The 17,240-nt window shown below is 39.8% G+C and overlaps 3 protein-coding genes across 3 annotated transcripts; all 3 read right to left on the reverse strand.

Annotated features, from left to right (window-relative positions):
* Window positions 1-2,344: 2,344 nt before the first annotated feature.
* Window positions 2,345-3,745, reverse strand: LOC141434493 (uncharacterized). Its single transcript, XM_074096913.1, has one exon. The coding sequence runs from the start codon at window positions 3,743-3,745 to the stop codon at window positions 2,345-2,347; it is 1,401 nt and encodes a 466-aa protein (XP_073953014.1).
* A 19-nt stretch (window positions 3,746-3,764) lies between these two features.
* LOC141434494 (uncharacterized) lies at window positions 3,765-6,224 on the reverse strand. Its single transcript, XM_074096915.1, has one exon. The coding sequence runs from the start codon at window positions 6,222-6,224 to the stop codon at window positions 3,765-3,767; it is 2,460 nt and encodes an 819-aa protein (XP_073953016.1).
* Window positions 6,225-6,367: 143 nt separating this feature from the next.
* Window positions 6,368-7,769, reverse strand: LOC141434495 (uncharacterized). Its single transcript, XM_074096916.1, has 3 exons — window positions 7,665-7,769; window positions 7,492-7,569; window positions 6,368-7,377 (listed from the first exon to the last, which is right to left on the reverse strand). The coding sequence occupies exon 3, from the start codon at window positions 7,367-7,369 to the stop codon at window positions 6,368-6,370; it is 1,002 nt and encodes a 333-aa protein (XP_073953017.1). The 5' UTR covers window positions 7,370-7,377; window positions 7,492-7,569; window positions 7,665-7,769.
* Between the last annotated feature and the right edge of the window lie 9,471 nt (window positions 7,770-17,240).

The raw sequence follows: 17,240 nt of genomic DNA on the forward strand, positions 1-17,240 counted from the left end.
GGGATTTTTGCGATTTCCCAAGATATAAGATGCCAATATTGGTTCAATTCAATCAGGTGGGTAATTATTTGAGGTGTAAGATAAATGTTACAGAAATAAAAAACACACACATTTGATGTGGTCTGTTTTATTTTGAACATAAGGATATGTACCGATAGATGCTTTATATTAATAGAGATCGATAAAGTTTATTTTGTTAAAAAAAGCAAAAATCCAATTTTAACGGGTAACGAAAATGAGCATCGAGACCACGAAAAAAGAACATTTTGTTTATTTTAAAAATCTTATAATTGTACTATTTGAATGAAAATCCGATCATAATGAGAAACGAATAAGCATTATTTAATTAATCAGGTATCAACAGAAATAGACAATCGATATCTATATAAAAAAAAATTAAAACTTGACCACCCGACAAAATGACGACTTCAAATTGTCATTTTTGTAACCTTTAAAATACTATCTAGAAAATTACTTAATTAAAGTAAGATTAATAACTTCAACTCACAAACCAAAACTTTTCATACCTTCCCCCCCATCATGCAGGTCTACGGTAAACCAGAACAAATTATGTTACACAAAATGCTCCTCTAAATGACGAAGTTTTCTTTTAATATTTAGATATATACATTTCACACGTACATTCAGGGCAAAATAATTCTTGAACCTCTCGCCAGTTAACAAAATTGGCGACGCACTGGTCATAATTCCTAGAACCACACCCTGGAGCAAATGTTGTTGACGGTCAACCATTCTTCGTTTAAATCAATTAAATCAATAACGGCATTAAACGATTACACTGTAAAAAGCAGAAAATTCTATAAAAAGTGTTCTGTATTTTTTCTACTTGTAGGAAATCAATCGTTTTCGTGGTCTTTAATCAGTTTCGTGGCCCATGACCACGAAAATGATGACCACGAATTGAAAAGCTCTTACTTTCGCGGCTCTGCAGTAAATATCCTTAGATTTGAAGCAAATGAAATCAATATTGAATAACTTAACTGCAAATGACCAGCACCAGTTAAAACATGTAATTTATTTCCAATACTTACCAAGTTATCGTGCCCTCTAGACCCTCGGATAAGAAAACGTTTGCCTGAATTCGTAATGGGGTATAGGTTCGTTGGGACGATAAATGGAACTAAAGGATACACAATACTAGCCACGTGAATGTAGAAGAAGAAGTTAACTTCGGTCGTGTATCTCTATCAATAACATGTATGTATATACATGGTCTTATCTACAGTGGCTTCACCTTGTATAATATGAGGGCCTGGTCTACCCAGAGTTACCCTCTCTGTACAGTCGATTACGTCTCCAGTCTAGACACTGCGTAAGTGTGCCTTGGTGTCCTACGTATCCTCAGTTCCTGCTCAGTTAGGGAACTTATTGTACAGGGATTATGGGTGTCGTAAGCCCTATAATACCCTGAGCCTGACACCAGCTGGACATGGCGGCTGTGCCGCCACGGGGCCTCCTCCTTCCCTACCCTTCAGGCCCGACCCCGTATGCTCCAACTCATAATCGACCGTACTACAATGGCTTGCCAGTATGCTTCCGATACATACTCATGGGAGTCCCGGACTCTATAAGAATGGATCTTCTGAATGACCGCTAGCTGACCCATTCTTCCACATCCATGTAGCTAAATATATCGATTATAAAAGCGTATATATACATGAGCACTTACCAGGATCATCTCTGGTCACCGCGAGGAGTCAGCCATGCCATCGCACTCGCAATCCACACGCAAAATGTCTTTCTGCCTCAAATACCCTCTCTCTCGCATTCTTTTACGCGCCGTATTCTGTCACCCGAAGGGTTAACACACAAGAGGATCGGTTAAAGCATAGACAAGGAAAACGTTGCCACATCGCAATATAGATTGACATAAGGCAGGGTTGACACTTACCAACTGTTTTACGGCGACTCGTGCATAGAATGCGCGACACTCCCCACAAGAAAAGAGGTTATTGCAGCAGGGCGAGTAGGTGCCGCGTCCATTCCAGGATTTTATCCCTGGCACGAATGGCAGCAACCCTCTTGCTCCTCACAGGCTCCCCCTCTTCGCACTGCTTCTCCAGTGGTGGTACTTCAGGATTGCTAGTCTCTGCGCGGTCTACTGGAGTATTCCTCTCGATGTCAGTTTGATCATCTAGTGCCTCTGGAGTTGTGTCATCTGGTAAGTTCCTCTCAATCACCTCGTTCTGTTGTCCAGATAGAGCCTCTGCTTCTGGCTCGTCATCCTCTATTTCCAGGGGTAGAGTGTGCCCAACGGAACGTGTAGTTATAGAGTCGTTAACCTTGACTCTTGCAACTCTGTGCTCGCCATCACGGCCCTCGGTTAACGCGTCAATTCTGCCCACCTTCCACTGATTTCTATTTTTATGGTCTGATTTATCTGCACAAGGTCGCCTACTTGTGGTTTACGGTGGGACCTGACCCTGGGCTGCTTTGGTGCGTGATTGTAACGCTCCCTGAGACTTGTAAGGTACTGTCCTATAAACATTCTTTTAAACTCTTCCATCATCTTGAGTCCTCTTTTCCAGCTCTCAATCAGGTCACCTTTTATGGCTGTACTCCCCGTTGGAGTTTCTGCCATAGATGGTCTCGTTGTTAAGCATTCCCCTAGACTTAAGAAGTCAGCTGGTCGCAGGACATGTTCTACTTCAGTACCCACTTTTGTTAAGGGCCGTGTGTTTAATACCGCCTCCACTTCCTTCAGTACTGTCAATAGCTTGTTTTCATTGAGCAGGTGCTTTTCTAACATTCTTTTGAGGCAGTGTTTTACCAGGGCTATAAGTCTCTCATAAAAGGCGCCATGCCATGGAGCAAGTTGGGGAATAAATCTCCATTGGATCTTATTCACAATGCAGTATGGCTGCTGTACTACTTCTGAAACTAGTTTGAAGCACGTTGCGTTGTCCGAGTACATCCTATGCGGTATACCTCTAGTAGCCGCAAACCTCCGTAACGCTAGGAGACACTCTTCCGCTGAAAGGTCCTTCACGATCTCCAGATGGATAGCTCGGATTGTTAAACAGGTAAACAAGGCTACCCATCGTTTTTCTCTGCCACTAGGTGTACTCACAAACAGAGGGCCAAAATAGTCTACCCCCGTATAGGTATAGGGTTTGCTATAGTTCACACGCTCTGGTGGTAGCGCCGGTGTGTCCGGTAGCCTATACGGTCCTCCGCCGTGCTTCATACATTGTAGACACCTTCTAAGCACCTTCGTCACCTGCGGTTTCCCTTGTGGGATCCAGTATCGCTCTCTGATAGAGTTTAATGTATGCGAAGGCCCCACGTGGTAATTACTCTCATGAGTGTCTTTAATGATCTTGTCCGTAAACTGACTATTTCTGGGTAATAATATTGGATATTTCTTATCGTAGCTCCATGTTGTATTTGCCATACGCCCGCGGCATCTCAGAACGCCATCCACGTCTAAAAAGAGATCTAGATTTCTCGCCAGATGCGTTCTCTTCCCATCCAGTTCTTCAGGGAAGTGTTTCTTTTGCAATTCTATTATATTGCTTATAGTTTCAGCTCCGTCGGACACCTGTTGATTGTCGATTTTTTCTTGTTGGTTATCGGAATTATCTAGCTCCATGAGTTCATCGGTGGGATATTCACTGTACTCAATGGGCTTGCTCTGACCTTGGTAGTTTGAGTCATCTTTTCTAGGATTGGTTGGGCCTTCACTCAGCTCTAGGAGGTCGCTCAGGCCTCCTTCCTCATCCATGGATACTTCTCGTCTGTGTTCACCTGAGCTGTCGCTCAGGACCTCCCCGAAAGAAAGAAGGTTTTTGTTCTTGGTATACCCGGTCTTCTGGCCAAGTGGATTCATCTCTGACAAGAAACTCTGGTCCATTGTACCAAAGGTCCATTTTTTCTTTAAACAGTTCTGGTCGCGTAGCGATGTCAGCAGGATTCGACTTTGTGTTAATGTAACACATCTCAGTATTAGGATGATTTCTTTTAATTTCGTTAACTCTGTTCGCAACAAAGGGAGGGAGGAGCTTGTTCGATTTCATCCAGCAGAGCACTACCATGCTATCTGACCATAAGTACTCTTTGGCTATTTCAAGCTCTAAATTATTCCTGGTGTATTTCAAGAGTCTGCTCCCAATTAGAAACCCGAGTAACTCCAATTTGGGAATCTTCAGATCATCCTTGTCTTTAGCTTGTGATACATGAGATTTCGCCATTAAAAAAGATATTGAGCTTCGTTTTGAACTTATCACCTTCAGATAGACAACTGCGGCGTAAGCGTTCTTGGACGCGTCTGTAAAACAGTGAAGTTGATACGTGAGGTCACCTTTTGATGTGTCTGACCCTATGTATCTGGGTATCTGAATATCGGCTAAGGTATACAGGTTTTGTATTGCCTCTTGTATAGACAAGATCATATTTGTAGGCAACTTGGCGTCCCATTTCGCTTTTATCCCGCAAATGTTCTGAAAGATAAGCTTCATTGGTAATATTAGTGGGCATACAAACCCGCAAGGGTCGTATACACGAGCTAAGGCCTGAAGCACCTTCCTCTTTGTATCCACTGGTTTGCTTGTGTCGCAGTGATTTGGTGTTACATTAAGTTTTAATCTGTCTTTAGAAAGATTCCAGTAAAGCCCGAGTACCTTGACATCATCACATTGGTTTGCCTTATGTGCTTCTGGTATAGTTTTCATAAATTCTTCATCATTGGATAACCAATCTCGTATGTTCATAGATAGTTGTTCAAAGCTAGATCTCGTCTGATTGTAGATCTTCATGGCCTCTTGAACAGAGTTGGCTCCCGTCACTAAATTATCAACATAGCACTTATGAGAAATAGTCTTTATTAATTCTTCGTTTGATTGTGTCATATGATGCTGGATTGTGGCTGTAAGAAGAAAAGGACTTGATATAACTCCAAACGGTACTCTGCAGAATCTAAAGTGAAGTAAATTGTCTTCTGTTGCTCCTCTGTTTACATCCTTTAGCCATAAAAATCTCGTCACGTCACGATCCTCATCTTGAAGGGCTACTTGAAGAAATGCCTTCTCAACATCGGCTATCAAGCCTATTTTCTTTGTACGGAATTTCAAAAGTAGAGCTGTTAGATCTTCTAGCATAGAAGGACCACTGTATAGGCATTCATTAAGGCTCTTCTGCCCTGTCGTCTTTGCAGATGCGTCGTACACGATTCTCCCTTTCTTTCCCTTCTGCTTAACCATATGGTGGGGTAAATAATGAAGAGGGTGATCACTTTTCTGTACGTCTTCTTGATCGACTATTTCTATAATGCCAAGGTGTAGTTGTTCCTTCAAGATGGACTCGTATTCATCGAGAGCTGCCGTATCGAGCCTCTTCAGAGTGCTTCTTAATCGACCTAGGGCTAGACCAAAATTTGATGGTAAATCTGGTGGGTACTGAATCCACGGCCATTTGACCAGATATCGGCCATTTTGGTATTGCACGGTGTTGTTGAAATGGCGTACTGCTTCTTCTTGTCTCGTAGCTTTTGGAGAATCTGTGATCCCTATACTTTCTAGAGACCATAGGAATTGCACATCTATACTTCTCAGCGGCAGATCAGGTTCAGTAAAGTACGGGCAACTAGGAATGTGGCATTGACAATATGTCACAACAGATAGGGCATTGTCGACTTCCCCTGGAGTTATGTTTCCAGATAGTACCCATCCAAAGTCCGTATCCAGTAAATATAGATTTTCAGCGATCTGGACTTTATTGTCTCTAAGGATGGCACTGTAGCAGTCATTGCCTATAAGTAAATCAACAGTCTCTCCAGCTGTATCATCGTCAGTAATTACATCTACTCCATTATATTCCGAGAAAGCAACTGGAACTCTGTCTGTAATCTTTGGTACAATATTAACTGTTATTTGTTTACTGATACCACGCTTGGTTAGAATGTCGACTACTGTTGTAGGGCTAGACAGTTTTTGAGGTTTAGACGCTCCAAAGGTATAAATTAGAAGAGAATCTTCCCGAAGATTCTGCAGGTTCAACATACTTGCAGCTTGTCGCGTGATATAGCTACGCTGGCTGCCACAGTCCAGCAAGATACGAGAATGTTTTGATTTCTTGGTTTCAGGGTTTTGTAGTTTTCCCACCGCGGTCTGCAAGTAAGTATAACGATTAACATTGATACAAGATGCAATAGCATTTGCAGCTTCTGCCGTTACTGACTCACCACTTGGGACTGGACAAAACACCATTAAATGGTCGCCCTTGCAGCGGTAGCAAGAAATTTTCCTCCTGCACAAGGCTGTTTGGTGGTTCCGTCGTAGGCAATGTAGGCATCTTCCGTGTAATTTTTTCTGCCTAGCTTCCACAGTTTGGAACCGACGGCAATCGGCACTCAGATGTCCCTTAGCGTTGCAAGACACGGCCTCTTTGGCCTCTTTGCTGGTGGTGCCTCGTGATCCTTGCTGTGTTTCCGCTTACGGCTGACCTGCGGGCGCGCCTCAACTCGAACCTGCAGGGCTTCCGTGGTGCTTGACCCGGGTACAGTGGAATCTTCATGGCTTATAAGAGCAGCCGACCTCTCCATAGCGGTGATGATCCGGTCCAAGCTGCTCCTAATGGAGACCAAATCATCATTCTTTTCCCCAATAAGGTGATGTTCATGTATAACCTTCGCTGGAAATTTGGAGAGCACTAATGCTCTTAGGTGGTTGCCGCTGACTGGCTCGCCTAGTTTCTCCAAAACCCTGAGATTTCTTTCAATGTTATCCAACACGCTGCGACAGCTAGTGCTGGACTGATCCGCCTTTGGTAAGTTTGTAAGCGCTGTATAATGGGCATCTATCAGGATGTTGTTAGAGCCAAATCGCTGCTTCAAGGTATCTACGGCTATTGAGTAGTTTGCATTAGTTGCGGTCAATCCAGATATGGTTTCTAAAGCCGGTCCTTTGAGGCAGCCCATCAGATAAAGCAGCTTTTCTGACTCTGCGATTTCTCTATCATCTACATTTGCCACAAATCTGTCCCAAAACTCACTCCATTTTAGTTTATCACCATCGTATGTAGGTAGGCCTAGCTCAGGCAATTTAGCCTTTTGGGTAACTCGTAGTTGACTTTTGCTGAGCTCCCATGCAGTCTCAAGCTCGGTTAATGTGTCTTCAGCTTCAAGCTGGTCCTGTGTTACTTCGCTTACATCAGTGTCCCCAGATGTATTTAACAGGTGATATACTTCTTTCTCGAGTAATTCGAGACACTGTCTGAGTTTCAACCGGTGGGACACAAATTCTTCTTGAGGTGCGCCCTCTTCCTTACACTTCACTAGCAGAGCTTTAGCACTAGCTGCAACTTCCCTCAATTTTAGTTGTCTCAGGACAAGCCTAGCTTGGGAACTCGCCATGATGTCAGCTGTAAGTAGTTAACACTAATTGAAATACTCATATACACTGGCTCAAAGTTACTGAGGCTAAATGCTCAAAAGGTCTGCACTAATATAACGCAATTATGTACTATATAACTTACCTAAGCCAACCAAATATGTCTGTCGTTTCGCTTGCGAGAAATGAGAATGCGTGCGGATACGTTTCCTACTTGTCACGACTGAAACGCATAAAAAATGCTTGCATTATTAATCTTTCATTAGAGATTTAACCGGTTATTCGCATGTAACAAGTGCAACAAGTAGCACAACATACCTGTAAATACTCCGCGCCATACTTCAGAAACGCTCCTCGATGCATATAAATATGACTTTCCAGATAAAGATCGCAAATGCGCACTTCCGAGAACACAATTAGAGCACTTATTTTAAGAGTATCTAATAAGTTTTCCACATTGAATACAAAATCTCGACCATATTTTCAACATTCGAAAACAGAAAAGCGGTAGGAAAAAACGTAATGTTACCAGACTGACATTTCTCCCCTACATAGATAATCATTACGGTGCGTTCCGATTCTCCATCACAAGCTTAACTAAATCTGTATAATCTTGTTATTGTCAGAAATGAACATATATGCTGGCCTATTCCTTTTTTTTTTGATAACTTAATTATAATTAGAAATTCTTTATTTACATGATGGATAGATTAAAAAAAACCATAATTATGTCGCAAACAATAATAATACAGCGTAATACGAAAAAACGCACCCATAAACAACAGACACAGATTGAACCAAACCAGAAATACCACAGACTATGCCAAGAGGTACGTTCCGTATCTGTAGGTTGGTAATAAGGTATTAAATAAAGAGTTGTGTTGACATTGTGTTGCATCGATGATAACTCGATATTTAATCACATACGAGGCCGTAATAAAACAAAACGAATTTGTTTTTATTTCCTTTAATAAAAACACGCAGCAGCTATAGGGAAAGAACGGAAGTTGCAGGATGGGAAGTCTTTAAAGAAAAGCGCGTATCTAATGACGTGTCAACTCAAAGAAACAATAAAGTAATCTGGGACTGGAAAAACCAGACTCAATCCGGCTTCCCAACCTCATATCCCAGCATCTCCACCATTTTATCGTGCCCTCTAGACCCTCGGATAAGAAAACCGTTTGCCTGAATTCGTAAAGGGGGGTATAGGTTCGTTGGGACGATAAATGGAACTAAAGGATACACAATACTAGCCACGTGAATGTAGAAGAAGAAGTTAACTTCGGTCGTGTATCTCTATCAATAACATGTATGTATATACATGGTCTTATCTACAGTGGCTTCACCTTGTATAATATGAGGGCCTGGTCTACCCAGAGTTACCCTCTCTGTACAGTCGATTACGTCTCCAGTCTAGACACTGCGTAAGTGTGCCTTGGTGTCCTACGTATCCTCAGTTCCTGCTCAGTTAGGGGAACTTATTGTACAGGGATTATGGGTGTCGTAAGCCCTATAATACCCTGAGCCTGACACCAGCTGGACATGGCGGCTGTGCCGCCACGGGGCCCTCCTTCCTACCCCTTCAGGCCCGACCCGTATGCTCCAACTCATAATCGACCGTACTACAATGGCTTGCCAGTATGCTTCCGATACATACTCATGGGAGTCCCGGACTCTATAAGAATGGATCTTCTGAATGACCGCTAGCTGACCCATTCTTCCACATCCATGTAGCTAATATATCGATTATAAAAGCGTATATATACATGAGCACTTACCAGGATCATCTCTGGTCACCGCGAGGAGTCAGCCATGCCATCGCACTCGCAATCCACACGCAAAATGTCTTTCTGCCTCAAATACCCTCTCTCTCGCATTCTTTTACGCGCCGTATTCTGTCACCCGAAGGGTTAACACACAAGAGGATCGGTTAAAGCATAGACAAGGAAAACGTTGCCACATCGCAATATAGATTGACATAAGGCAGGGTTGACACTTACCAACTGTTTTACGGCGACTCGTGCATAGAATGCGCGACACAAGTCGCAACCGTAACGAAAAATGACGCTCGATCTTTGACGCAATCTAACTGAACCTTTATTACATTAATTATAGATAAATAATTATGACTTGCGATAAAACATTATACGTTATATTGACGCAGTCTTATTTTCAAAGTTGCTTATAGTTAAAAAAGGATTTACAGGAGGTATGACCTCTTTTTTTTTGTTTAAAATATACTTAATAAGTGTGGCTACGAAAATGATGGTGTATTTGGAACAACGGGAAATGTAGAAAAAAATAGTCTTATCAATGTCCTAATTTTTTTATGTTTGCATGCATGGTATATCATATTATGAACATTCAATCCATGTTTTAAACAGCAAGTTTTCTATACCTTGTATTTTTTACAATACTACAAAGTAATCAGGGATAATCCGAACCTGACCACGTAACTGACTTTTGTGCAGAAAATTTAAGTTATTGTGGAAAAAAAGATAAAATAGAATTAAAATGTATTTACCGCAAGTTTCAGTGATAATATCCTAAGCAACTTAAAACAATAAACGATATATTTCTAATTTTATAACTGAAAATTTGAGTCTGAACACTATTGAACCTTCGAAATAATAATCAGGTATAGTGTAGCTATCTATAGGATTCCCGCAAAAATTATCCTAAGTCGCGGGCAAAAGCTAGCTGCTATATTATAATAAATAGTATCACGGCTCACAGATGTCAAATTGTCGACCATTAATTCCTATCTATTTTCGGTTGCATAATTTGTTTGCACCGTATTTTGTTATTAAGCTATGGATAATGCGTTAACTGGTTTGATTGAACAACGATAGTAGAAGCTAGAAGCCAGTGTCAGCTTGGGAAGATGGGCACAAATTGGAGACACGAGCAGCGCGCAGTATATTCGCTACTGATTGCATTAACGTTTGATTAGGATTGGTTTCATAGTAGTAGGTAAGGATTTAAGCACGTATATACTTTCACTGTTACTTTCACAGGAAAACGTACACAAAAATAATATGGTATCAAATAATTATTCTATTCGCAGTCGCCGTGGACCCCTTGGGTATCTTACATCAAAATACGTCCATAAGTGCACTAAAAGATTATGCTTGTCAACAATAGATGGCGCTCAACTTGTCTAATCTTAGCATGGTAGTCCGTGGTAGTTGATAGTGTGTTTGCTTATACGATACGATTTTTCGTTATTTTTTAGTTGAAATAAGCAACACAAGGTTTATGATTCGGTCAAAGCGGACCTGCCGTAATTAGTGGTCGTGAGTTAAATTATTGATAAGTAAAAAAGATACCTAATTAACACACTTCATTGTTTCTGTAGTTGGTACAACTAAAACACTTGCAGATACTATACAAATATTGAATAATGCTCCTAGCGCTTTGCTTACCAACGCCATCTATCGCGTTCTATTATTTTCAGCCAGCGCTGAAGCCTTCGTTACTTACTAAGGTTTCAATGTTACTAACCAAACCATCCGAAAGTACCCTATTCAGAGTATTAGCGTACGGCTAGATGGCATCAATTTCAATTTTATGCAGAAATTTGGCCAAATAACGACACGGCGGTCTAAATGGCAAGACCAAAGAGAAAATCGTGTAAATAAACGGATACATAATTGGGGGGAAAAAAACTAAAATTTACCTTTTATTTTTACGTAGGTATCCAGGAAACACTTTTGATATCCACAAATTGGTAACACAGAACAACTTGCAAAATTCTGTCAAAAATCGTAAAAACATAACACACAACGAAAGCTCCCAACAACCAGACAGTGAATAACCAAAAGCAATGCCTCAAACGCCTGAATCACTTCGGCGGGAAGATACTGTTTTGTATTTTGTCCTTCACGCACTAACCGGGATCTATATATGTGGTCTCACTGGTGTCGATTAAAGTGAAACCATTACGCCGAGAACAAAAAAGGTCCCCTTTGAGCAAACGGCAATTTATCATCGCTTTGACGGCACTCCTAGGGTCCGTTCGGGTAGTCTTTGTCCAAAAGCAGTAAATTTATTGGAGTAACGGTTGCAATCCCAATGTCCTCGGATTATTTGCAGCTGTTTCGTTAAATAAAAAAAATACGATCACAAGTTTCCCGCTGGCCAGGATCATGTCTTATTTTTTAATTTTGCGCAAAATAGTAATAAAACAAATGAGTCACAATAAGTTTCAATGTTGGCCGGTAGATTGGCTAGGCTAAGAATTCTATGACATTCCAACGTCTTACCGTTTAAATTAACTGCTGCAACAAACTGCTGTAAGTAAAGACAAATGTGGCCTAAGAAAGGCCGTAAAATATTTAAGTCAACAACAGTTAACGTATTTTGCGAAAATATAGAAAAATAAGTTTACCAACATCGTAGCCGCTGTGAAAGTTAGATTAGAGGTTAATAATTAATACCATACAAAAAATAGCAATAAAGTTACGACAACTGTGTGAGGTTAACTGGAAGAGATCCCTGTAAGGTATAAGTTCACCTTTATACTTATAACATTTGTTTCTCTTTTCATTAATTTATTTCTTATTTTCATCTTTTTTTAATTCAACTGTTGGTTAATGGTTTACGCGTGCAAAGCCGCGGGTGAACAATACCTAGCTGAATATAAACAGCAACCACTCCATTCTACATAATATTTAGTTTAGGGAATGTGTAGGTATTGGTGCGATAACGATAAGCGCATAAGTAACAAGGTGCATTTTTACGATTACGTATCTCAAAAGGAAGGGTATCCTTATAGGATCACTTCATTGTCCGCCTGTCTGCCTGCCTGTCTGTTTTTGAATGCTCCATTCTCAGATACGAGACCTAAGATCTCTATCGTGCAATAAAAATATATAACTATTGAGAGTGTAGTTTCATACAAATGTAGTAGGTATAGGTAGAGTCATTCGCGATGACGCATGCCGTGGTTTACAATGTCTTTAATGTCTAATTTTGACAATGTAGTTTAATGCTCGTAACGCGGAAACTGCGCGTGGCTCGACTTGCACTTTTTTTATACAAATACCTAATGCGAAACCTGTAAAAATTTTTTAACAATTTTTTTTTTTTTTTTTTTTTTACTGAAGCTTAAAAGCACAAGTCCGTCTTGAACTTGGCTGATTTTTTTACTTCATTAACATTATTATTAGAAAAAAATGTGGGTAGCTAAACTTTCCCTACATTTCTTAGTCCTAACTCATCATCTAATGCTCTCAAGATCAAGATCTTAATCAAGGCGTGACACTTAGTAAATTTGTTCACTAACAGATCGTATAACATGAATACTCCGTCGAAACAACGACTATTCTTATCCATGCTTTCTCATCCATCCCTGTCTAATGACGTGAGCGAAAGGGAGACACTGAAGTAGACGTCGAAAGGTAAATCATTGAGGTGGGTAATACGTTGACAAGCTAAGGGTGCCTGTGCAAACAAGCAAAGATGCATTGCGTTAAATATGAAAGCAAATATGGAGCTAAAAAGTTTAACCCAATACTTAACTGTTTTTTTAACAGTATAAAAATTGTTTTTAACAGATGTAGGTACCTCTACACCGACAGATTTTTGGAAGAAACGGATTCAAATAAGCAGTTGAGTTTGCTGGTACTCACAAATGGTGGTGCTTAGGATACTTATCATCAGGTGACCCGCTAGCTGTTCGCCGAGACTGATGGATGGATTTACAGATACATTCGAAAATAAATCAGAGTCAACTGTATTTCATTCTTATAAGATTAAAATTTACTTGTTAACTAAATTCAGCCACAGTTGATTAAAGAAAACAATTATTTTTAATGAACTAAAATAATTTCCTTGCTCACCCGCGACCTTACGATAGCTAAGCTTATGCAAAATATGCACACTTTAGACGACCAGATGGGAATTGTCCCGTGATATTTATTATTTATTATTATTATTATTACACTAATATAACTGGTAGCATGGTGTACGGTTGTATCACTCTGAAGATGAGCTCTGGTTGAGTTCGAAACGCGTCAGTGTAGTGTGGTGGTGGTGATAGATGGGTTTGTGTGATTTGTGTGTGTTCTTACAGTGTGGAGGTGGAGGAACTGCATGAACACGCATAGCTTAGCTATCGTAAGGTTGCGGGTGAGCAAGGAAATTATTTTAGTTCATTGATATGGACCTCCGCAAAGTAACGCCTGATTCAATAAATTAATTATTTTTAAATTTACTTGTCTGATATCAACGGGATTCTGATTCAATCCCGTGTATGAAATTTATGAAATTCGAATACTTAACCATATTATTATACACACATCATAAATAGATATTCCAATTTCCTAAAATTCATCGAGGTTGAGTCAGAGATTCGTCAATAATTAGGTACGGAGATTAAACTATAAGAGTATTATGAGTAATAATGTTAGTAATGGTAATGTACAAATAAAAAGCAGTTCACTGATCATAAAAATATTATAAATGCAAAAGTGTGTTTGTGTGTTTGTCCGTCTTTCACGCCGTAACTGAGCGACGGATCGACGTGATTTTTGGTATAGAGATAGTTTATGGGCCCGAGAGTGGCATAGGCTACTTTTTATCCCGGAAAAATGTACAGTTCCCGAGGGAACAGCAAGCGATAACCGAATACCACGCGGGCGGAGCCGCGGGCATAAGCTAGTCCTGCTAATATATTTTTTTAGTTGCAGGTAAATAATTTCTTGGTCGGTACAAGCGTTATTTTAAAGAGGTTCATATCCATATCTATGAACTAGGACCGCTACTCCATAGCCGTAGGTACGTGCAAGGCAGATTACATACATAGGTGCTACATTTTTTTTTTCTTATAGAGCCCTCTTAGCAAAACGCTTCCAAATACATAAGGAATAAATTTGATGGATAGACCCTGGTGAAAACCTGGTGTCTTTCACACAGACGTAGCTGTTTTTGACGTTATTGGTATAGTACTTTATCAATGAAGGTCAACGTTTTAGTATAAAATATTGGATTATTATAAAGCAATAGAAAGACTGTATTTCTTACTCTCCTATTAATAGTACATTGTGTCTTAAGGGCGGTAAATCAGGAATTACGAACGAGAGTCTATTAGAAGCCCGAAGTCGAAGGCTGAGGGCTTTAATGAGTCGATGTTCGTAATTCCAGTACCGCCCGTACGATATACAATGTTTTTCATCACATTTGCGAGTAAAATTGTATATTTATAAAAGAAAAACTAATATTTTTACAAAAATTGCCGATACCGCTGATTGCGCTCTTGGCAGCGCCAGCGCCCCGCCGCCCACCTCCTCCGCAGCATGTGCCTGACGTGCGTGCGCAGGTGCTCCTGCAGCACAGCGTGCGCATCGGCAGCGGACGCAGCGTGCGCAGCAGCAGCGCGCGCGCAGTATTAGTACGGGTGATGACTCATTTACCGAAATTGGGTTTCATGATAAGAAAATTAGTACGCGCAATGACTCATTTACCAACCTTGGGTATCATGACAAGAACTAAAGGTCGAGGGTTGTATTTGGGGGGTTGCAACCAAGGTAGCCTGCATGTTACGACACTTTTTACGAGCAAGTGTGAAGGAAATAATATTAGAGTGAGCGAAATGGCACGATAACAATTTCCTTTTTAGCGGAGGTCAATGCGGAGATGAAGAGTTTCACCTTCACGGAACAGGAGATTAACGGAGGTGGAGATGAATGTGGAAGCGTAAGTGGGAAAATTATAAATTCATTGTTTATTCAAGTAACAGAAAGTATTTTTTTTATTTCCAATTGGTATGTAGGTATATACATACATACCTATACCTAGAACTTTAACTTCCGCATGCGTCCGCGTCGGAATTAATAGTAGCTAAAACCATCTCATTCTGAGAGGCGACCTGGCAGGGCTCCTATGAAACTCGAAACTCGAAGTTCGTATCGTACCGTCCCTTTCGCTCTCGTATTAAATAGTATATGTGTCAGAGGGACCGCATGACACGAACTTCAAGTTTCGAGTTTCGTAGTAGCCCTGCTGCGCCGGCGCCGGCGTACAGAGCCGGAGATGATGATGAAATATGATAATGACGATTAAGTTCACCTATCACTTCTTTATTATCTATTAATATCTTGTGTTTTCTGAACAATAAAGAGTCATGCAGTACATAAAGTAATTTTAGTTGGTTATCACAAAGGCCGCGCAATAATAATAATACAAAACAATACAATCCAACCAACCGACTAATTAGAGAAAATAAAATCTATGACGGAGATAATAGATACAATACGGCAATCTTAAAAAAGGTAGATTAGTTACCTACGTCGCCGATTATGGACCTTTCCTTAGTGCATCCTGGGGACTTTCCCATGGTATTACGTGATAACAAATTATGAGTATTTAGAGTTTGAACTGTTTAAATTTGAGCGAAGAGTCAATAGATTTTCATAAACATTCAACACATCAACAAAAAAGACTCATCTAAATGTATTGTATTCTTATTGACACTCATAATGACTTATAAATAGTTTTGTTTAGTTTGCCTTGTTTGTTTGTTGTGTTTGCAAATAAAGTAACTACCTAGCTAATTAAAATTTCACCCTCTTGTAGGTAACCGATGGATCCATAATTTGGTAAACACCTTTTGTTTTGAGAACAATACATTTTTATTAATACTAGCTGTTGCCCGTCACTCCGTCCGCGTAGTATGAAAAATAGTTTATATCCTATTCCCAAACCTACCGAATATACACAAAAAAATCATAAAAATCGAAGGAGTTTGGTCACAAACATTTTTGACCCGAGAATTTATACATAAGGTTATTATTACTTACCTACATTGCAACAAAATACCAGATCACTTACTTATTATTTTACTATCCCTTCAATATGGATAACAAATGAAAGTACTAGTACAAATTACAAAAAAAAAACCGAGTGCAAAGTAAAACAAAACGTTTTTATTTTTATTGTGAACAAACAATAATGATGCCTATAGTGTGATATAAAAACCGGCCAAGAACGTGTCAAACACGCCCAATATAGGTTTCCGTAGCCATTACAAAAAAATCTAGTGATGTTTTTCTAAGAATTCTGCATTTTATATGAAATCATCCAAGTTTAGGTATATTTTATACCTTAGGCTGCTAGTTACTCTTACTGCTAATAATTCTCAAGCAAACTCAGCCGTTATTGTTTTCCTTGTTAATTTGATATACTTACTACCATTATGTTTTTTTTTTAAATTTCAAGATTTGTAGAGAGGGGGATGCCCGATTTTAATGAAGGTTTAAGGAAAAATAGAAATAAATATATTGTACTCGCTCTTCGCAAAACATAGAGAACACTATTTAAAAAAAAATTAAAAAGTCAATTTAGGTAAACACTAAAAAGTTTTAGGTGAGCACTTTGGAGTTGAATATTTCGCAAACATCACTGAATCGAAAAATTGTCTTCACAACCCCCCAATGATTTAGAAAGACCTATATAACGATACCCCGCACCATAGGGTTGCACGAGAAAAAAAATCACCCCCACTTTACTTTAGGGGAGGACAACTAATAATATTTTTTTTTTCAAAAAAAATTGTACCACTTTGTCGGCATGATAGATCATGTATCTGGTGAAGGTGGTAGTGGTAGAGGTGGTATCTGTGAAAAATTACAGCTTTCTAGCACTGATAGTCTCTGCGCAAAGCCGCGGACGAAAAGACAAACAGACAGACATGGCGAAACTATAAGGGTTCCGTTCTTGCCATTTTGGCTACGGAACCCTAAAAAGCTACCAATCAATTAGAGAGATACCAGGTAGGTACCGTCATAATGTTTCCTCATGAATCTAGGTCATTAATGAGACTAAAATAAAGTTTATCTACAACTTATTATTCACAAGGAAATTATTGTGTACCTCATCTTCAGCCTTATTCTG

This window comes from Choristoneura fumiferana, chromosome 13 (assembly GCF_025370935.1).
Source record: "Choristoneura fumiferana chromosome 13, NRCan_CFum_1, whole genome shotgun sequence".
Classification (NCBI taxonomy): Eukaryota; Metazoa; Arthropoda; class Insecta; order Lepidoptera; family Tortricidae; genus Choristoneura; species Choristoneura fumiferana.

Coding starts and splice junctions, on each gene's coding strand:
- LOC141434493 (XM_074096913.1), bottom strand. CDS start 3,745: ATGGATGAGGAAGGAGGCCTGAGCGACCTCCTAGAGCTGAGTGAAGGC.
- LOC141434494 (XM_074096915.1), bottom strand. CDS start 6,224: ATGGTGTTTTGTCCAGTCCCAAGTGGTGAGTCAGTAACGGCAGAAGCT.
- LOC141434495 (XM_074096916.1), bottom strand. CDS start 7,369: ATGGCGAGTTCCCAAGCTAGGCTTGTCCTGAGACAACTAAAATTGAGG.